A 23609-nucleotide genomic window follows, 5' to 3' on the forward strand; every position below is an offset into this window, starting at 1 on the left:
ATTCCATCACCTCCACTAGCTTTGTTCGTAGTGATGCTTTCTAAGGCCCACTTGACTTCACATTCTAGGATGTCTGGCTCTAGGTGAGTGATCACACCATCATGATTATGTGGGTCATGAAGATCTTTTATGTACAGTTCTGTGTATTCTTGCCACCTGTTCTTAATATCTCTGCTTCTGTTAGGTCCATACCATTTGTATCCTTTATTGGGCCCATCTTTGCATGAAATGTTCCTTTGGTATCTCTGATTTTCTTGAAGAGACCCCCAGTCTTTCCCATTCTGTTGTTTTCCTCTATTTCTTTGCATTGATCGCTGAGGAAGGCTTTCTTATATCTTCTTGCTATTCTTTGGAACTCTGCATTCAGATGCTTATATCTTTCCTTTTCTCCTTTGTTTTTCACTTCTCTTCTTTTCACAGCTATTTGTAAGGCCTCTCCAGACAGCCATTTTGCTTTTTTGCATTTCTTTTCCATGGGGATGGTCTTGATCCCTGTCTCCTGTACAATGTCAGGAACCTCATTCCATAGTTCATCAGGCACTCTATCTATCAGATCTAGGCCCTTAAATCTATTTCTCACTTCCACTGTATAATCATAGGGATTTTATTTAGGTCATACCTGGATGGTCTAGTTGTTTTCCCTACTTTCTTCAATTTAAGTCTGAATTTGGCAATAAGGAGTTCATGATCTGAGCCACAGTCAGCTCCTGGTCTTGTTTTTGCTGACTGTATAGAGCTTCTCCATCTTTGGCTGCAAAGAATATATCAATCTGATTTCAGTGTTGACCATCTATAAGTAATGTAAAATAGGGAATTTATTTTGTGTGACTTGGACATTCTTGGAATCTGATTAAGCAGTCTAGATGAGGCTGTTGTAATTTATCTGGTACAGGGTCAGAAGTCGACAGAGTTGAAGACAGGGTAGAAGAGAAACATAACTTTTTCTTTTCTCTTTCTAAATTCTTGGCTAGGGCCCCTCTAGCAAAAGACAAATTAACAAGAGAAAGGCATTCAGATTTATTTAATATAAGTTTTATGTGACATAGGAGCCCTTCATAAGGAAATGAAGACCTTAAGAGGCAGTTAGACTTGAGCATTTTAGTGGTTGCTTTGATGAAAAGTGGTAAAAAAATGTGACAGGACCAAAAAGGGTCTGAGCTAACTATAGCGAGCTGGAGGACACAGTGAGGCCTGTTCATTCAGATTCCTCTGGACTTCTGGGGACAAGGACATTACTTTCCTCTGGGCATAGTGGGTGCCCTCTCACAGAAGCGTTTATGACCTGCTTCAGAGGAAGATCAGAAAATTCTTGCACATGCTCTTTCTCTAATTCTTCCAGCTTGGTATGCTATGGAGCCACAGGTTGGGGTAGCATATCCTGAACTCCTTCACTGAAAAGGACAGATGGAAATAGAAAGGGGAGACTAAGAACGAATGGAACCCTCGTTTGATTCTTACCACTTCTAATTATGATGATATGGGTGAGCTTCAATATAAGCTGGTGCCTTCCACCTTGGGAACACACGAGCCTTACACCAGGGTTTCGAGATGCTGAAGGAGGAAATCCAGTGGGAACTCAAAGAGATGCAGTCCACTGCTATCATGGGTCAAGATCAGCCTGTGTGTTTGTCGTAATGTGCATTGCATGAGAGGTGACAAAGCCTGCTCTACACCAACCTTCAGAGAATAAACAGTGGTTATTACTTCTATTTTGTCTTCCACAGCTCCTATAAATTTCTCTCACACACAACAGTTACCTGGAACATTCATATAAGGGAATCCTGGGAAACATAGTTCTAGTTAGAGATTAGAGAGCACACGAAGCCACACCATAGGATGACTATATCATCCAGAATAGGACACCTGCGAGAGTGGAATGGAGATCACAAGGCTGCTAGAGGCCTTGCCCCCAAAGCTTCTGTAGACTCAGCCAGGAGGTCCTTCCAGAAAACAGAGGGGTGTCCTGATAATTTAATGACTCAGTATCAGAATTTGTGATCTTTGTTGATACTCCTTATAGACTTCTTTGTCTTATTTACAGATACAACTTTCTCTCTAAACAATAAATGCAAGCAAGTAGTATTGCTAAAGAAATGACTACAAACTTAGAGGCCTTTGTGGATGTTAATGATCTTCCTCTAGGTCAGAATGTACAGGAATAAATTGTAGTGATTTGTGGCTTTTCTTAACTTAAGAACAAGGGTCATAATTTATTAGCATCTTCATGCATATGAAGGGAAAATCATTGTGTGGCTATATCCGGGGGGTCTCAAAGCACATAAAGTAATTTTTTGCAGGCATTCCACAAAATATTTCAAAACAATTTTGAAAAAATAGAGAAGATAATCTATGTAAAACATACCTGCTTGGCACATAGGAAGCACTCATTAAATGTAACTTGAATTTGAATCTTATTACCAGGAAGTAAGATCAGTAATCTGAGAAGAGAGCCAGCCAGAATATGATGGTAAGAAGCATCAATTTCTTATGAAAGTCTTGCAGACATCTCCTGATGTGCCTTTTAAATAGATTTTCTAATGAGGTGTGCCATTTATCTACTGCTCTTGAAAATTAATTTCCCTGATTTTTCTTCCCCTGGCACTTAGCCCAGTAACACAGGTGCACTGCTTGTCAGGGTATGAGTTTAGATGAGCAAAATGACTGAGGGAAGACCCAAAGTCAATCAGAATGTTTAAATTTAACATTTAATAGTTATGTATACATGTATATGTGTGTCTGTGTGTGTGTGTATAGAAATGACTGTGTGACTGTATATATATGAATTTGTTATTACATTTCAGGAGACTTGGAAAACTGGAACACTAAATGCAACATTTTAAGACTATCAGTTCTCCTGTGTACTGAGTTTTCAAGAATAGTTGACATTTTGTGTGCTTCTTATTCTGATTCAAGTCTTATCTCCAACCCCACATTTTCTGTTCAGTGTCCCAGGCTTATTTAGTCCTCTTGGTCACCATATCTAAAAGGATACATTTCATTACTTAATTCCAATCTGCTCTTAAACACCTTAAGGAGATAGCAGTTTTTGTAGTCCAGTGGTTCCCAGATCCTAATCAAGTTTTGTTGATTCTTCATGAAATGAAGAAAAAGATAAAGAAGAATTTATCCACTTTAAAGATGTGTCCTTATTTCTATTACTTATACATTTTTGGTCTGAAAATTTTATTTTGAAATGATGATAATGGCAGATACTGTTTCTGTTACAGTTTTTTAAATGACATTTTCTTACAAAATAAAAAGTTAGCAATTCGATGTTGGGCTCCAGGTTTTTGCTGGTGGCAGTTTTCAAGGTCAAAAACCCCCAAATTTGATACCCATGCTCTATTCCATTCATTTGAACCTTGGCAAATGATAGTTTATATTTATAAATGCATCTAGTTGGATACAATTATAAATCATATCAAATGTTAATACCCACTTTTCAATGGTCCAACTATTAAATATCTTTTCGTGCTGGACTTGGATTCGCTTCCTTAGAGAAACCTTTTCTGAACTTTGAATGTAAATCAAGGTACTCTATCCTAATTCCCCATTATATCATTTACTCTTTACCCACAGCACTTATTACAAGTTGTATGTATCTTTGATTGTGTGTGATTATTTATTTAATATCTCTCTTCTCCACTGATCTGTTAGTTTTGCAAGGAAAGTGACTGTTTTATCTGCTTGATTTTTCTAGTACTTAGAAGTGTTTAGCACTGTGAGCTCAATAAACATCTGAATGAATGCTAAGATGAAAGCATGAATATATAAGTAAATAAATAAAGGAAAATGTGGTAGCATTTTTTACACTCTGAATGCTGAGTAATGAGCATAGTTGTTCCTTATGATGACTTTGAAAGTGTTAGGATTCACTTTTTAAACTTCTGTCTCCCTGATTGAAACTTAAGCATCTCAAAGAAAAGATTGTCTCATTTATCTTACTATTCTTGTTAGCCTGCTGACTGCCTGCCACATACTGTTTGGTACAATTTGTATGAGCTTAACAGGAGTTATTTGCTAAGCATACATAGCAAGCAAACAAGCAAAAACACAAGACAGCAATAATAAAAGAACACATGGACCTCAAGCCCCGAGTGAAGTAGTGGAGTGCAGGCTCTGGATTGCAGCCCTCACTCCGGTTAGTAGCTGTGTAACCATGGAAACATGACTTTCTGTGCCTCAGTTCCATTCTCTGTAGGCAGTGATAGTATCTGCTTCATGTGGTTCCGTGAACACTGAATGAGGTAATATATACAAGACACTTGGAATTTTGAATGGCACATAGTAATTGTTAGATAAATTGTAGTTAGTATTATTTTAATTTATTCTTCATGACTTTAAGGCTATTCAGTGTTTCAGAAAGATGAATAGGCATATTTCAAAAAGATGGATTGACTACATGCTTTCCAATTTTAAATATCATTTGAATATACATAGATTTTCCCAGTTATACAATAGAAATACAATGATTAAAGTATTCTATTTTATTTTCACACCGAGGGAATGTTCCAGCCTTTCTGAAATAGTTTGTTATTTTTGTATGATATATAGTAAGTACATAATTCATGACCCTACATGCTACATTGTAATGTGGTGAAAATAACTTTAAAATGATTTCTGTGGCTAACATAGTGATAGAATAGCTAAAGAGAATATATAATATAATCAAGAGTTTCTCAAACCAAATCTTAACTTGATGAAATACATGTTTATTAAATAATTAGTCAGAATATGCTAATTGCTATATTAACCTCAAATTTAATATCTTTCTTCTTCACTGGTCTGCTAAGTTTATAACATACTGATCCAAGTAAGTCATCTAACTGGAGTACTATGATATTTTAACTCTTCTTCTGCTACCAGAAAATTAATTCTATAGCTTGGGAAAAAAAAATCTGTAGAAATCTACTAATATAAATCTACAGAAAACTTGCTTTCTCATTCCTTATTAATTCATGTAACATTGGGATTGTATTTATATTTCAACTATAATATACTTTTCTAAGAGGAGGAAAGTTAATTTTTTCAATTGATGTAATAACATCCACACCATGCTTATTAATAAAAGTATAATAAGACTCTTAAATTTTTCTATAGATGCTTGATAAGAATAAAAAACAACAGCCAAAAGTTGTTTGTGACTTTTATTTCAGGATATAAAATGCCCTTGGATATAAAATGACATGGATCTAGCTCCAGCTAGCTGGAAATATTCCAGGCTTAAACATCTGCAACGCAATTTTGCCAGCAAAAAAATTGGTTGATTGGGGTCATATTGAGAAAGAAAGGTGAAATGTACATTTATTTGCATTAATGCTTCTTACTGCCTCAAAAAGTAACAGTTGAGGTACAGTGAAGGACAACTTAGAAACATACTGTGAAACTGTTTAACACCCACATAATCACACGATTTAAACTAAAGTTGCTTGTTTTTAATGTTATTAAGTTTCCACACAAGTGTACATTTTTAAAATATTAAAGTTGGTTAATAGTGAAGATGAGTGTGGGAAAATTTCAATTGCAAAAATGTTAAAAATCAGAAGGAAAATGCACACGCCTCCGATGTTGAATGGCAAGAATTAGAGCCTCTGACTATTCAGATGTAGATTAGAAGAAGTCACAGTCATTTCCTCAGGCAGTCAATAAAACAATGCACTCACTAAGTCAGTCAGCTCAGTCATTCAGTCCTGTGGGACTCTTTGCAACCTCATAGACTGCAGCATGCCAAGCCTCCTTGTCCATCACCAACTCGCAGAGCTTACTCAAACTCATGTCCATTGAATCGGTGATGCCATCCAACCATCTCATCCTCTGTTGCCCCCTTCTCCTCCTGACTTGAGTCTTTCCCAGCATCAGGGTCTTTTCAAATGAGTCAGTTCTTCGCATCAGGTGGCCAAAAGTATTGGAGTTTCAGCTTCAGCATCAGTCCTTCCATTGAATATTCAGGACTGATTTCCTTGAGGATAGACTGGTTGGATCTCCTTGCAGTCCAAGGGACTCTCAAGAGTCTTCTTCAGCACCACAGTTCAAAGGAATCATTTCTTCGGCACTCAGCTTTCTTTGTAGTCCAATTCTCACATCCATACACGACTACAGGAAAAAAACCATAGCTTTAACTAGATGGACCTTTTTCAGCAAAGTAATGTCTCTGCTTTCTAATATGCTGTCTATGTTGGTCATAGCTTTTCTTCCAAGGAGCAGGTGTCTTAATTTCATGGCTGCAGTCACCCATCTGCAGTGATTTTGGAGCCCAAGAAAATAAAGTCTGTTACTGTTTCCATTGTTTCCCCATCTGTTTGCTATGAAGTGATGGAACTGGATGTCTTAATATTAGTTTTCTGAACATTGAGTTTTAAGGCAACTTTTTCACTCTCCTCTTTCACTTTCATCAAGAGGCTCTTTAGTTTACTTTCTGCCATAATGGCAGTGTAATCTATGTATCTGAGGTTATTGATATTTTTCCCGGAAGTCTTGATTCCAGCTTGTGCTTCATCTAGCCTGGCATTTTGCATGATGTACTCTGCATATAACTTAAATAAGCAGGAGGACAATATATAGCTTTGACGTACTCCTTACGAACTCACTAAAATTGCTTGTAAATCAGGATCCTAGTTTTTCTTTGCTTTAAATGCATCTAAGTATCTACATCTGAAAGTATTTTGTTTTGTTTTTTTTTTCCAAAATTGTAACTCAAATGGGTTTTATTTTTTAGTATCTGATGCACTTCAGGGGCTTTGTGTTCACCCTTTATTTTTTAAATCATTCTCACTATCAGATGGAGCAGTCTGATTTTGCAATCTAATACAGGCAGTATCCAGAGCACAGAGGGAGGAGAGAGAGACAGGAAGAGGATGATGAGAGAGGTGGAAAGAGAAAGGGAGAGAAAATGATTTGGGGATATGTGGTTATCAGGAATGTTAAAAGATAAACTAAGGCAAACTCAAAATGTTAAGAATATGAGCAAAAGCTGATTCATATCGGACTGCACCAAACCACGAGTGGTTAGCAGTGCTCTGCTGACAGGACCTTGGAAAAAACTTCTATCGAAAAGTGTGCTGTATGCTGTCGTGTCTGACTCTTTATGACCCCATGGACTGTAGCTAGTCAGACTCTTCTGTCCATGGGATTTCCCCAGCAGGAATACTGGAACAGGTTGCCATTTCCTACTCCAGGGGATCTTCCTAACCCAGGAATGGAACCCAGATTTCCTGCATTCCCTGCATTGTCAGGCTGATTCTCTACCACTGTACCACCTAGCAGAAATTATAAAGAATCTGCCTGCAGGGCAGGAGACCAGGGTTTGATATCTGAGTCAGGAAGATCCCCTGGAGAAGGGAAGGGCTGCCCGCTCCAGTATTATTGCCTGGAGAATTCCATGGACAGAGGAGCTTGGCAGGCTGTAGTCCTTGGGATCACAGTCAGTCAGGACTGAGTGACTAACACTTTCACACCTAGAAGAAGAGGCAGAAGCAAAGGAAGGAAGTCATTTGATTGGTTGCAGCCAAAGCCTTTGCCTTATTTGGGAAGGGCTAGTTGACTCCTTTCAACTTGTTGTCCTTAGATTTGATATCTTAACCTTGAGGCATTTAAAGGCTTTAGTTTTTGTTTGCTTACAAAGGCTGCTATGGTTTTAGAACCACCTGTCTAATGGCTTTCTAACAAAGAAGTACAAGTTACTGCTTCAGGAAGATCTTGCTTTTTAAAAGGGATTATTACTCTTAAAGAAATATGTGTGTGGGAGGGTGTGGTATGATAGGAGAAGGCCTCTTGAAGGTGTGTTTTCAATGTTGTTACATCTAAATGTCTCTAGGTTTAAATGACATCTCATTCCTGTACCGTCAGTCTTTGCTGTATCCCCTCTTTCCATTCTACATATGTTTATGTGTTTTCTAACTTGAAAAAACCGACAAATTTCCCTCACTTCCCTATATCCCTATTTAGCTCTAAATGCAAACCTTTTTGTTTCTGTCCCTGTGGCCAAGCCCCTCTAAGAGATAATCTGACACGATTCTATCACTCTGCTGAAATGTTTCAAATATACACTTGATTTCTAAATAAAGAAATGGAACAGATGAACAAAAGAACAAGTAGCATAGTTATCTTCATCTCAGTTAAATCTTGCAGTACTAGAACCGTTGACTGACACTTGCTTATTAAAAACATGACCTCTTATGATTTTTATTCTTTTCCAATTGTTTTTTATTTTATTTTTATTTAAATGTGTTATTTTTTTTATTGTATCGGAGAAGGCAATGGCACCCCACTCCAGTACTCTTTCCTGGAAAATCCCATGGATGGAGGAGCCTGGTAGGCTGAAGACCATGGGGTCGCTAAGGGTCGGACACGACTGAGCGACTTCCCTTTCACTTTTCACTTTCATGCATTGGAGAAGGAAATGACAACCTACTCCAGTGTTCTTGCCTGGAGAATCCCAGGGACGGGGGAGCCTGGTGGGCTGCCGTCTATGGGGTCGCACAGAGTCGGACATGACTGAAGCGACTTAGCAGCAGCAGCAGCAGCTTCTTTCCCCTGTTAGACAATACCACCTTATTCCATTGCTGTGATGACTTTGAGTTTCCCATACAAGTGATGAGTAAGTTGCCATCATATTTAGCTTGCTTATCTTTAATATATGACTTTCAGTCTAATAACAGGATCAGCCCTTCCTTAAAATGGTCAGATAATTAGATTAAAGGCCAAAAACAGTGATGCAGTTCTAAACAATTAAAGCATCCAAGATAAGTTTTAAGAAATACATTCTTCCCACCATGGGAGTAGGTAAGTGATTTTTATTTTGAAAAAAAAGAAAAAAGAGCTCATCAGTGTTTTTATTTTCCTCTTAATTGACCTACTTGCTCAGAAGTTTGCTTATAACTGACCTTCACACATAATAACTTCCCAGTTCACATCTTTGTCCCTAATCACTCTCCAATTTTAGAAAGATAGTCGGAGCATCAAACTCAAAATTCCTCACTGGGCTGATTGTATTTCTTTCTAGGCCTGCCTCCTAGATTCCAAATCCAGTTTCCAAATCATGAGACTCCTCACCCTCTTTCCCCACTACTCTTTCAAAAAGCGATCAAAAAGAATTGTTTGTACTTTGTAAATGTCTCTTGATTCTGCTTACTCTGACCTTGTCTCTATAACTCCTGCCTTAGTTTCCCCAAGATAGTTAGAAGAGCCTCATATTTTCTCTTTGCCTCTAATCTTACCTCTGCCTCCTTGCTCATTCTTTGGCCAGACTACTGCAAATTGCAAATCTCATTTTATTATTCCCCTGTTTATAATTTTAGATGTATTCCTTTACATATAAGTATGTATGTGAAAGAAATACATGAAATAATGAAAGGATAAGTCAAAATTAACAAAATTAGGTAGCTGTCAAAAGAAGAAGACACTACAGCAAGTGATCAGAATAGCAACACAATTTTCTCTTTCTTTCTTTTTAAAATATTTATTTGTTTATCTATTTGTCTATGACGCCGGGTCTGTGCAGCACTCCAGATCCTCAGTCTTAGTTGCGGCATGTGGGATCTAAAGGATTCAATCTGGGGCCCCTGCATTAGGAGCACAGAGTCTTGGCCACTGGACCAGCAGGGAAGTCCCCCAATTTTCTTAAGATGTGCTCTTAAATGGATTTTGACTTTGAGAACTCATAAATGTCTTTTTATATTTTAAATAATTTAAATAAGCCCAAAAATCTGAAAACACACTGAAGCAAATGAATCTAACTATATATGAAGTTATTGGTATAACCAAAGAAAAGAATTACTTCAAATAACTTTAAAACATACAATTCAGACTCTCTGTCCTTATTGTGGTATAGTTCAAGTACAAAAAGAAACGAAAAGAGATCTGAAACTCCATTCACTGCTTTTATTGTTATTAGTAGTATTGATGTCATTTTATTTGAAATTCTTATTGGTATACTGTAGAAAAAATGAAGTAATTAATTCAATTGATATTATTAAGAAATAATATTTTCAACAGAAGAGAAGTGTATCATAGTTGAAAAGGTGGGTGAAAATTCCAGATTTTACTTGGAAATATCAGTGTAAACACATACCTTTTTTGAAATTTAATATTTTTTGCCACAACAATCCAACTCAATGAGCACCACTGCTAAGTCGCTTCAGTCGTGTTCGACTCTGTGCGACCCCATGGACAGCAGCCCACCAGGCTCCCCTGTCCCTGGGATTCTCCAGGCAAGAACACTGGAGTGGGTTGTCATTTCCTCCTCCAATGCATGAAAGTCAAAAGTGAAAGTGAAGTCTCTCAGTCGTGTCCGACTCTTAGCGACCCCATGGACTGCAGCCCACCAGATTCCTCCATCCATGGGATTTTCCAGGCAAGAGTACTGGAGTGGGGTGCCATTGCCTTCTCCGAGTGGGGTGCCGTTGCCTTCTCTGCAATGAGCACCACTGATGATCAAATTTTAGTCTCAAAATACTATTTCCCAATAAAAAGAACCATGACTCCTTCAAGAAGTAGCTGATTCCAGACTTTGGCAAAAGAAAGATAAAAACATACTTTGGACATTTTTTGACCTCAAACAAAAAACAATCAGACAAATGATGGAAAAGACATGTTTATTGAAGTATTTATGGATCTTGGATTTAGAATTTAAGCATCTAAGATTTGCTTTAAAATATTTAGTAAGCCAGAAAAAAGAAAAGGGTGGGAGAGAAGAAATATATAACTGTGAAAATGTTGATAATTATCGAAGCTAGGTGTGGTGAATTTGTATTGAGTCCCTTTGGCTAAGATAAGACTGTGTCTTCCAGAATTCCCTCGTCTGCAGAGTTGTGGGCTTGTGTGAGCCCGAAGAATCATTGTGCGGGAGACTTGGGAGGCAGAGGCAAGCAGGACCAGGAAGGTCACTGCAGCTGACCATGTGCAGCTGCGCACGTCTGTTGTCCCTGATCCCTCGGCTCACCTTGTTGGCGTGGTGACAAACGGCCCCTCCTGCAGCAGCCCCAGCTCCTGCCAGAGCCTCCTTTTGGCATCGTCAGTCCTGCCTGAGGTGCATAGTTAGCTCCATGAGAAGCGTGAGAGCTTCTCCTTTTTGAAGAGGGAGGCTTGGAGGTCATACGACCGATGCGGTTTCCATTGTGTTCTCTCAGCCTTCCCAGGCTCCAGATTCCACTGCCTCCTTCACTTTTCACCCATTTTTTGTTCCCAAGTGCCTGTTGTTCCCTCTTCAGCCCCCAGCACCACAGGCACTAGCAAAAACCATTCTTAGTGTGGCGACCATTAGAAGTACCATAGGAATTTTATGAGTCCAGCTTTTTATATCACCATATTCTGAGGGTTATTCATTGAGGGTGAGGATAAAAGATTATAGGGAATTTCAACCTCTCTATGTGATCTGTGTTAAAAATCTATTGGAAGGAAAATCTATACAAGAGACACTTGATTTTGAAGTTAAATTATTTATGTAATTCAGGGCAGGAGATTACATACAACTTTTCAAAATGTTTTTATAGTTTTAAAATACAACATCTGTTATTGAGTATGGCATTGTCATGGTACTCATTTGTAAAAGACATCATTTAAACATATCAACATGAGATTTCATCATATACTTTTCTCTGCAAAAACATCTGAAAGATGCTGTATAGAAGCATCTCACAAATTACTCATGACTTAATTGTGTTCCTGCGTGCTAAGTCACTTTAGTCATGTCCAACTCTGTGTGACCGTATGGACTGTAGCCCACAAGGCTCCTCTGTCCATAGGATTCTCCAGACAAGAATACTGGAGTGGGTTGCCATGCCTTCCTCCAGGGAATCTTCCTCACTCAGGGATCAAACCCAGGTCTCTTACATCTCTTATGGTAGGTGGGTTCTCTATCAGCAGTGCCAACCCTGAGTTCCTTCTCAGAAAGGAACTGATCTAATATTTATATTTTTTGCTTAATGACAAAATGTAAATTAATACAAAAATCATTTTAACCTATATTTTCAATTTCAAAGAAATATTGCAACATAGATTAAATTTCATATTTTTGTCCATGTGAGAATCTGTTACTTAATCCAAAGCATGTACTACAGTAGCTGAATTTAATTTTCTTTGGCCTCCACTCCATTTTATTATTATTTTTACCTTTGCTTCTTTCAAACCCTTATCAGTCATATCCACTCCTATTAACTCTTCACTGTAAATCATTTTGAAGTGCTACTATAAGTGGTTTTAAAGACAGGATATTAAAAAATGGCCTCTCAAAATATTTCTTGGATAGAAAAGCTATTTTTAGAAAAGCTATTTTAGGGCCACAATTTTTCACTATGTTGGGTACAACAAAGTAGCTTACTGGATACCAAAATATCATGTGTTATCTCTAGAACTGAAGCAGTCTTACAAATATATAGTTATTTGCTGAATTTTTCAAGAGAAAGTAATGGGAAATTTTTGTAATTCCAATTAGTGTAAGTTTGACAAACTTCATTTGCAAGGATGTAAATACAGTTTAGAGGTTAAATATGAAGGAATAATGTTGCTGTATCAAACATTTCTTGAATTCTTGACCTCCTTGGATGTATTACTTCTCATTTCTCATATTGGCATTATCTTCAATTTGAAATGAAATAGAGACTATGAAAACAATAAACTTGCAGGAGAAAAAAGGAATGCAAAAGACTGTCAGAGCTTGAATGGGTCTCCATTGTGATGATAACAGCTAAAGATGACAGTTCTGACATGATTGAGTTTAGCCAGATATACTCAAGGCTGTTGGTCTAACCTGTGAGAAATTGGAAGTTACTTCACACTGGACCTAGAACACTTACAATGTAATGTCTTGCGTAATCATCACTTTGATGAAGACAGTGACCTTTCTGCTGCTGTTTAGTCACTCGTGTTTAGTCATGTCTTAATCTTTGCGACCCCATGGGCCATGGCCCACCAGGCTCCTCTGTCCATGGACTTCTCCAGGCAAGAATACTGGAGTGGGTTGCTATTCCCTTCTCAAGGGGTCTTCCTGACCTGGGGATCCAACCCAGTTCTCCTGCATTGCAGGCAGGTTCTTTACCACTGAGACACCAGGGAAGCCCAATAGCCTTTCTAGTAGATGTGAAAGTACCTGTTTTTGTTCATTATTTCTTAAATGTCTGTGCCTAGTATCAGCAATGCTGGAGACTCTGGGGCCCAAAGAGTCAGAGGGCTAGTAAACTCACTGTGAGTGCTTTTTGTTTCTAATATGTCCTGGTTAAAAATAAGCTGAATCAGAATTTTGACTTAGGAAATAGTTGACTATTCTGAATGATGTGAAATCTCAAGTCTCAACTGTTTAATAAGAATTTGTGTTTTCTCAGTTACATTTCTGCATATAAGAAGCCTGATAACACAGTGGCTGCTGCTGCTAAGTCACTTCAGTCGTGTCCGACTCTGTGCGACCCCATAGACGGCAGACAACCATTATTTTCTGACAGCATTCAGATCATTTTATCTTTTTGTCTTGTTTTTCTTCCCTGTGTTTCCCTTCCTCTACTGCTGATGGGGAGCTTGGGAATGGGAAAACACATCGATAGCTCTATTCTGCACTGGTAAAGTTCTAGGGAATTCTGAACAAATTGAACAAAAACTGAACAAAAACTGAACATCTGAACAAAAACTGAACATCTGAACAAAAACAAAAACACCTGAACAAAAACTCAGTACATCAAGCAAAACTTATTGTGTAAATCATAGCATATTAAATGATGCATAATTTGCTAATATTTTTCTTAACTTGGTCAAAATTTCACCAACAGAGCCTGAAGTGTTGAAACACTTAATGGCAGAAAATGAGAGGCTAGACATTTCAAATGTAATAATTTCTTTAGGTCTGGAATCACCACTATATATTATGAAATAACACCCCTCACATATCAAAACTAGATAGCAAGCCCATAAATGGCAGCACTATGTTAATTATGGGGCTTCCCTCGAGGCTCAGCAATAAACAATCCACATGCCAATGCAGGAGGCACAGGTTTGATCCTTGGGTTGGGAGAATCCCCTGGGGAAGGAAATGGCAACACACTACCCTGTTCTTGCCTGGGAGATTCCACGGACAGAGGACCCTGTGGCCTACAGTCCACGGGGTTGCAAAAAGCTGGATGCCACTTTGTGGCTAAACAACAGCAACGTTAATTATATTACGTTTAAGATATTTCATGTAATAAATGCAAAATAATTTGTGTTAAAAGAATTTTATATTTGAGTCGGACATGACTAAGTGACTGAACTGACTGAACTGATATTGAGTACTAATGTGTTTAAGATATACACATCAACATATATATAAGTGGAATTTTTTTCTAACTTAGGTAGAGTTTATGACACTTAAAAAATCCTTAGCTCAGATTAGATCCAAATATTTGAATGTGAATATTTTCTGGGAGATAAGAGGCAAGCACTGGTTGTTTCCTGAGTCCTGACGAAAGCAGTGTTTGGATTTCACAGGCTCTGGCAATGTGGCCTTGAGGACTTAGGGACTAAGTGATCACAGGGTCATATTTATGGCAGTGCACACTTGTGGAGCACTGCCATGCTGCTCTGTGCTCTGGGTGTCAGTCATTGTCCACTCTCTGTGGCCCCAGGGACTATAGCCCGCCAGGCTCCTCTGTCCATGGGATTTTCCAGTCAAGACCAGTGGAGTGCATTGCCATCTCCTACTCCAGAGGATCTTCTCAAGCCAGGACATGAACCTGTGTCTCCTGCATTTCCTGCATTGGCAGGCAGATTCTTAACCACTGAGCCACCTGGGAAGCCCAGACTACCATATGTGTGAGTTAGATGATTCTGAAAATTCAGTCAGTTCAGTTCAGTTCAGTCGCTCAGTCGTGTCGCAAAGAGACACAACCCCATGAACCGCAGCATGCCAGGCCTCCCTGTCCATCACCAGCTCCCGGAGTCCACCCAAACCCATGTCCATCGAGTCGATGATGCCATCCAGCCGTCTCATCCTCTGTCATCCCCTTCTCCTCTTGCCCTCAATCCCTCCCAGCATCAGGGTCTTTTCCAACGAGTCAGCTCTTCTCATCAGGTGGCCAAAGTATTGGAGTTTCAGCTTCAGCATCAGTCCTTCCAATGAACACCCAGAACTGATCTCCTTTAGGATGGACTGGTTGGATCTCCTTGAAATTGAATTAATAATTATCTAACACTTGCTACATCTTTTACTTTATTGTAGGTGCTTTACACCTGAAGAGTTTATGCATAGTAAGGTTGAATGAAGTTCAATAAATAGCATCTGGCAGAGACTTATGGGCAGAGAGTCAGAAGATGCCTACAAGCCTGGTTCTCTGGCCATCCTGTGGAGTGGCTCAGAGAGACACTATTGCTCTTTCCTTCTTTAAGGAATGCAAAAGGTCGGCCTTATAGTTGGAGGGGTCACTCCTTTGGGAATGGATACCATGCAGTCAGAACTAAGGTCCCAAACACCCCAGGGGCTACTGGAAATGACAGTTGTGCAACATTTGGACACCTTGAGAAAGATGAGATCATACACAGTGCCTGCTGCTGAGGGGAGGAGAAGCCACTAGGCCCAGATAGCAAACTGGGAAGAGCCCTTGGGTCATTCAGAATTCAAAGGCAATCTTGCTTCTCCCACAGTGACATTGATTAATTACCAGGCACTTTCCAATGTGCTCTGAATATATTATCTCATGTAATACTGATGTCAGCCTTGTGAAGTATTGGTACCCTTATTGTCATTTTTCATTCTAGCCAACTGAAGCACAGAGTACTTTGGTTTTGTATCATACTGTATAATACTGTTTGCCAGAACTGGACATATTATAAATTGAGGTATGAGAAGGCTGAATATAAAGACAACAGGCATAGGGGTTGAGGTCTTAGTTTAGACCAGTGACTTCAGAAAAGGAGACATATCAATGAATTTTATAGATACGGCAGAAGTTAATTTTCTCAACACCACACAGCATGCAGGTGGCGTAAACACTAGGACTAAGTCAGATGAATAAAGCACTCACTCTGGTTGCCAAATTTAAGAGGCTCCAAACAACTCAGTAGTTAAGATGCCAGTATTTTAATACATCTCTAATATTTAAAAACTAATGCAAAAATTTGGGATGAACAAAATTGTAAATAAAGACAGAAGCATTATTACTGATTTTTCCTTTTGTCTCTGTCTTCATTATTGCACAGTTTAGCACTAGATAGGAGAGCTGAACTTGAACCCTATCATTCTGAACTCAGAGCCCATGCTTGTAAATGTTGTCATTTGCTGATGCTTCTCAAGATTTGAAAGATAGAGAAGAGCCAATTATATGTAAGACTGATGGTCAAAGATAATGATGAAACCACAAACTTTGTTCTTTAGGAGTAAGGCAGAGAAGATGACTAATTTAATTTCCTGTGTATGTTCTCATTTAGAAATGAAGTATCAATATAGTTTGGCTTCAAAGACACTGGATGAATAAAAATCTTATTTAACTTAAAACCTTTCCTTGACTCTCTTGCATCTCTTGGCACTCTTTTATCAGTGCCAAGAATCCAATTACTGATTATAAGGAGCCTTGCATTCAGTGGTATGTTTTTCTGTAAGAAACATAAGAGACAATTCAGAGTGAGTTGAATATTGAGAAACATTTCTTATCTCATATAACAGAAGCTCAGGAAGTATTCCAGGGTCTCAGTGCCTCAGCAATGTCTTGCTGAGATGTTGGATGAAATACATCATACTCTGGAACCAGTTTTGAATTCACATCTTTGTTTGTTTTTTTGGTAGCAGTATTGTGTAGTAGTTGAGTCATGATCTGGAGAGAGCAAAATCTGGTTCCATTACTGACTAGCTATGTAGCCTTAGGCATCTTATTTACATTTCCTCTGTCTCAATTTTGTCTTTAAAATAGAGATGCCTACCTCACTGAGTTTTTGAAAGGAAAACGTGAGTTAATATACATTTAAGTTCTTACTGACAGGTAATATACACCCTAAAAGTGTTGGCTACTACCATTTTTATGATGATATTTTTTATAGTGTATGTAATTTAACTCATGGGAACATGAGAGGTAGGAAAGTATGATTAAAAAAGAAGGCATCTATAAAAGGTTTAGTTGCATTGTATAATATTATTCCCACTGATGTAATTTGGATGTGATGTCTGAGAGAGGAAATCAGAATTAACATGAGGACTGCTATCTTTTTTGAGATATATCTATCCCTATATGTTTTTAAAGTTGTTGTTCATTTGACTGAAAATCAGAAGCTGGTCTCAAGCCAGCATTTTTTTAATAAAAATAACGCAGTTTGATGATTTTAGAACCATACAATATGCATGTCTGCAAAGTATACATATATATATATAGAGAGAGAGATACAGTGCATTTAAGCATAAGGATAATTAAACTATCTATTTTGTTGGATTTTATTGTTAAGTTCCTCAGTGAACACTTAGAAAGAAGAGGAATGGGGAAATGGTCTCAATCTATTCAAATCATAAAAATCCCATTTGCAATATTCTTCCATTAGATATAAAATATACTGCTGCTAAAAATGCCTTTAATGGTGCCAGGACAATCCAGTTTCTTACATATAGTTCTTTTAAAATTCTCAATTGCAATTATAAAATTCCATTTCCTTTCTCTAAGGTTTAGTCTCACCTTTCAGACTACCATATCTTATTCACATGAAACTCTCCAGAATGCAGTGAAATAAGGTCCGAAGAGTAAAGTTATACTGTCACTGATTCATGGAGGTACATTTCCTTGGGACCAGTTGTAACTTGGCATCCCTGTGATGGGCTGTGAATCCTCTGAAACAGAACATAAAATTAAAATTTTGCTCAGAAATCTCCTCTCTCATATTATTTCCCCTCTCTATGGGATCTTACCCATCAGCATAAAATAGAATATTCTTCCCTCTTGAACAATACAAACAATGGAAACCCCACTATGGTTCCAGTCCTTCAACTATTGCCCAATCTCTGTCATTTACTTTACAATAAAATATATTTATTATCTGTAAGTTCTTCCCATTTGGTCTTGAATGTATTTCACTGAAATTGCCCTTTGAAGGTTGCCAGTGACATCCTCATCATTAAGTCTAAAGTTCTATTCTAAGTCTTTGTCTTTCTTGACTTATCAGCAACATTTGCCAACTGCTCACTTTATCCTCACTGAAACAATTTCTTGACTTGATCTCTAGTACATTATACTTTCTGTTTTTCTTTCCTCTCAATTAATCTGTCTCTGTGTGTCTCTTTGTCTCTGTCTCTCATCTCTCCTTCTCATAATTCATTGATGATTTTTCCTCATCTCTCTGATTTGCCTATCTTCTAAATGTTGGACTGTTCCTAGTTCCACTTCCTTAGTGATCACATAGCTTTGAGTTCTTTCTAGTCTCTGTTGAACTTCCAAGTTTCCATCTTCAACTAGAACTTCATTTTTGTAGATCATATTAAACTACACAAATGTCTACATCTCTACCTAAAGACCAGTCGACAACTCAAATTTAACAAGTTTAAAAATTAGCTACTTAAATACTCTGCCCAACAAACCCTGTTTCTCTCTGCTAAGTTGCTTCAGTCGTGTCCGACTCTGTGCGACCCTATGGACAGCAGCCCACTAGGCTCCTCTGTCCCTGGGATTCTCCAGTTCTCCCCATTTCGGTAAATAGTAGTTCCATTCTTCCAGTTTCTCAATCCAAAAGCCTTGAAGTTATTCCATACCTCTCTCTTTCTCTCACATCCAGCAGCCCATACTGTCAGTCTGTGCCATCAATTCTGTCTTTTAAGTACATTCAGAATCCAATCACACCTCATCACACACAGTTATCACCTTCTGTATGGGTGATATAGAGATCACCATCTTCTTCCTCTTGGATTATAGATCGTTTCACTTGGCTCCTTACTTATCTTCCTGTTTCCAACCTGGCATTCTTTCAATCCTCAATGTGGCAAATGAAGTTATATAAATCAAATCACTTTTTCCTCTGCTCAAACCTTCCAATGATTTCCTATCTTAATCAGAGTAAAAGCTTCATTTTGGCATACTTAACCTTCAGATAGTATAAAATGTTGATATAATTCTAGTCTCTTAAGATATCAAAGGAAGAGAATCCCTGAAAACTTAAGTAGTTTTTTAAATTAAGAAAAAACATAAATCTAAAAGTTAATTACAGATTGTTGAAAAATCAAATGCAACTCAGACCATATTTCTGGCTAGATCACATTTTCAATCAGATCTTAAAGGCTACCCTTACTCCTTCCGAGCAATTTTCATGTAGCTAGAATGAGAATAACAACATGTTGGAAACCTGTAATATGTCTATTTACTTGCTTGCATTTTTATTATTTAATCTTTCATTTTACAAACAGTTTATACCCCCTTAGGATATAAGAAAGGGAAGATTTACAGACTTCAGTTTTTTCCTAATACTATCCACTGAAGTTACTAGAAGTTCAAATGCTTTTTTTTTATTTTTAGGTACTGGGATATCTAACAAAGATAAAACAATTGAATCTAGCTGGAATTTGATATGATTACCACCTTGACGATTCTAGATATTTCCTGATGTATCACAAATCATAATAAATGGACCTCTCAGTTTTACTTTAGTCACAGCTATCTTAGTCAACTCAGAACTTACTGTTTGTCTAAAAATTTACAGAGGCATTTTTCCCTGATGCTTTCCAGTACAATATAGACCAACAATGATTTCTTCTGTTCCAGAACATCTGTAACTCAGGATTGCTACAATTTGGATAACATAATACACATTACTTTAATTTATTCTTAATTTTTCCCTGTGCTGAATGCTTACTTGGATTGTAAACTTCTCAAGGGTAACCCTACAGTGTTTGGTACCAGATGTACCCAATAACTTCTCTTTTTAATTGAACACACATGTATACTACCACAAAAATTAATTTCTCTTTATGAGCAAAAGAACTATTGCCAAGCAATATTTAAATTAATGAAATTGACATATTTATTGTGTTAAAAGAATAAATCAGGAAAAGCAGCTTTTCTTGGTTTCTTTGGGAATATTTGCAAAGCTTTTCTTTGTTTTTAATTACTTTTAGCAAGCTCTATTTCCAAGATTGGCTCAGATCCTCTAAAACTTGTACATGATGCTGTGGAGGAAACCACGGACTGGGTCTATGGCTTCTTTTCTTTGCTGTCTGACATCATCTCATCCGAGGGTGATGAAGAAGATGATGATGATGGAGAGGAGGACACTGATAAAGGTACAAAGAGCACAGAGACATCCAACTGCTGGGACTGCTATTTGATATGTATAATAATAGTTAGCTTAAGTTTCTGCACAAATGTGCACTTAGGTCAAGCTAAACCAAAATGAACACATTTATGAGTGCAAACAGCCTATCAACAGGCTGCCAAACTCAGTAAATTGGTCTTTATATGGCTTTCAACTTATAGATTATCTGCCATTATGGCAAAGATGTCAAAATTAAATGCTATATTAGAGTAGTACAGAGAGATTTATTAAGCAAACCACAATAGAAAACCACAATAGAAACTCACATTTATATGCTTTTTCAGGAAAGAAATAGTTACTATTTCCCAAGTTTGAAATAACAATAGTAAGACTAAATATACATACATATATATATATATATATATATGTTATACATATAATTTGTATTCATAAATAGCAGAAAGCAATCCTACTAAAATCACGATGAAAGTAAATTGATTGAAACAAATGGAGGTAAATGTCACAGCAATTATGCAACTAACCTATTTACTCTCTGTTATATATGAATGAACAAAAGGAAATAACAAACTTAAACCACATGTAAACTTCTGTTGAGTGGATGTGAAAAGAACAAGCATTGTGATTCTGCCTTTTAGATGACATTTTTAAGATCAGCTTTGCTCATCAGAACTTACGTATTCAGCCTTGACTACCAGGAAAGCGCTTATTATTTTAGCCCTTTATATGACTTTGTCTAAATTTGTATTTGTTTGGCCTCTGTCAGAGGTTGAGATGAACAGCAGAGAACTGAAATGAACATGATATACAAACCATAATGTATAATTTGGATAACTGCCACAATTTTATTGAACTCATAAAAGTGAAACTATCTTAAATAAATGTACATAGGCAAAGTTTATATTAAAGCTTGGAATTTGGAAGGCAAAGTAATATATAGATTACTATTATCAAAATTAATAGATGTTTTATAAAAGAATGAACAAAAGAAAATGGGAAAATTGAGAGGCAATTTTATGCTCTGCTGAAAGTTTTTCTAATTTACTGTTTTTGTCTTCATTTAGGAGAAATAGAGGAGCCTCCCTTGAAAAAAAAAGGTTAGTTGTTTCACCTCTGCAAAAAAAGTATTTTTTATGGTAATGTTGATTTTTACCATGACTCAAATAGGTTTTACTTTGTTGTGGACTTAATTTGTTTTTTTTTCTTTTTCTTCAGTTATTATCAGTATTTTATTCAATTTTAGAGGATGACTGTTGGACAATGTGGCTGATATAATGTGGAGGAGAATATCTTGGAGGCAGTATATATCATGTGTCCTCACAAAGCAATTGAGTCATCTGAGTGTGGTTTGATGTGGTTCACAGGGATCCCTTTAAGGAATAATCAAGGTCTTCAGTCACTGAATGGAATGGTCACAAATCCAAAAGATGGGAGCAATATGACTGGGAAAGGGAGTTAGAATCATGAAGAAAAAGACTCAGAGATTTTACAGGAAGGGGTAGGAATTATGTCTAGAAGGCAAAGTATATTATCCTGAGATTTATTTTGTATGAGAGAGAAGCATAGAAATCACTCTTAATGCAACTAGTTATTGGTCCACATAACTAATTGGAGAAGGCAATGGCACCCCACTCCAGTACTCTTGCCTGGTAAATCCCATGGACAGAGGAGCCTGGTAGGCTGCAGTCCATGGGGTCGCTAAGAGTCGGACACGACTGAGCGACTTCACTTTCACTTTTCACTTTCATGCATTGGAGAAGGAAATGGCAACCCACTCCAGTGTTCTTGCCTGGAGAATCCCAGGGACGGGGGAGCCTGGTGGGCTGCCATCTCTGGGATCGCACAGAGTCGAACATGACTGAAGCGACTTAGCAGCAGCAGCAGCAGCAACAGATCATGATCACCTCACTGTTTGGAATAAAATCTGCTTAGTGTATGTATGTTAATTTGGAAAATTTGAATTTATAACTTGTCCAATAAATGATAAATTAAGTAGTGAAACTCAAATGTGGGAATGCCATCTAGAAATGAAAGTGTTTATGAAGCTATTGAGAGGAGAAAGGATGGGTTTCCCTACTCACAAATCCATGATGAGAACCCAAGAACTCAGACTTTGTCATCAAATCTGGGTTTAGAGACTCTAGATTAGTTTATAAACTTCTTGGGATAAAAAGTAAAGTCTTTTTATAGCTGATCTCCAATGGATAGTGCACAGAACATAGTCAAAGTTTAATATAATGAGTTACTAATCATAGTATGGAAATTACAGTTTATGTATATATTTAGTCTATTTAGTTGTGGAAAAGAGGAGGATAAATATTTTCCTACTTATAAATTAAATTCTATGAGAGGCAGTGCAGAAGATGGCGGAGCAGTAGGACGGGGAGAACACTTTCTCCCCCACAAATTCATCAAAAGAACATTTAAACGCAGAGTAAATTCCACAAAACAACTTCTGAATGCCGGCAGAGGACATCAGGCACCCAGAAAAACAACCCATTGTCTTCGAAAGGAGGTAGGAAAAAATATAAAAGACAAAAAAGAGACAAAAGAGGGAGGGATGGAGCTCCATCCCAGGAAGGGAGTCTTAAAAAGAGAGAAGTTTCCAAACACCAGGAAACATTCTCACTGCTGAGTCTGTGCCGAGCCTTGGAAGCACAGAGACCAACATAACAGGGAGGAAAAATAAATGAACAATTAAAACCCACAGATTACGAGCCCTATGGTAACTCCCCCAGCGGAGAAGCAGCGCAGACGCTTGCATCCTCCATTAGCAAGTGGGGGCTTGGCAGGGAGGCTCGGCGCAGGCTGCATCACTTAGAGTAAGGATCTGGCCTGAATACCCCGAGCGCTACCTGAGTGAAATAATTTGGGCTAGCAAACCAGACTGTGGGATATCTACCACGCGAAAAGCCAGGCCTAACCTAAGACACTGCCAGGCCCGCACATGGAACAAAGGACTATACAGAGATAGCCGGCTGCAGACCATCCCCCTTCAGTGACAGGCAGCCAGAGCCGGAAGAGGGCAATCACAGCCCCAGAGAGACATTATCTACAAAACTGTAAGCAGGATTCTTTGCTAACTAAAACTTCCTGGGGTTCTGGACAGTCAACATCTGCCTGAGAAGGTGCGCCGGTTGTACACCCAGATAACTGAGTGGCGGGGAGGCGATAAGTCGCAGCAATCGCACTCACCAAACACCTTATCATTGAAAGACAAGTATATGTCTTGTCTTTCTTGTCTGAGCTGCTCGGACCTGGGAAGGGCACAAAACGCAGGCCCAACCGAGTCTGTACGTCTGAGGACTACCTGAGTGCCTGAACCTGAGCGGCTTACACCTGGGAGGTGCAGGCAGCCCAGGGCCAGCCACGGATGGTTTCTGGCAGAGCAATCTAGAGCCTGAGCAGCGTGGGCGGGG

The 23609-nt window shown here is 38.1% G+C and overlaps 1 protein-coding gene across 1 annotated transcript in view; it reads left to right on the top strand.

Moving 5' to 3' along the window:
• Positions 1–23609, top strand: part of TRDN (triadin) — a 281398-nt gene that overhangs the window by 62639 nt on the left and 195150 nt on the right. The window contains exons 3-4 of the mRNA XM_010861777.1: positions 20036–20200; positions 21255–21287. Coding sequence (XP_010860079.1) covers positions 20036–20200; positions 21255–21287 — 198 coding nt within the window. The remainder of the gene's footprint in view (positions 1–20035; positions 20201–21254; positions 21288–23609) is intronic.

This window comes from Bison bison, unplaced genomic scaffold, assembly GCF_000754665.1.
Source record: "Bison bison bison isolate TAMUID 2011002044 unplaced genomic scaffold, Bison_UMD1.0 scf7180017864473, whole genome shotgun sequence".
NCBI lineage: Eukaryota > Metazoa > Chordata > Mammalia > Artiodactyla > Bovidae > Bison > Bison bison.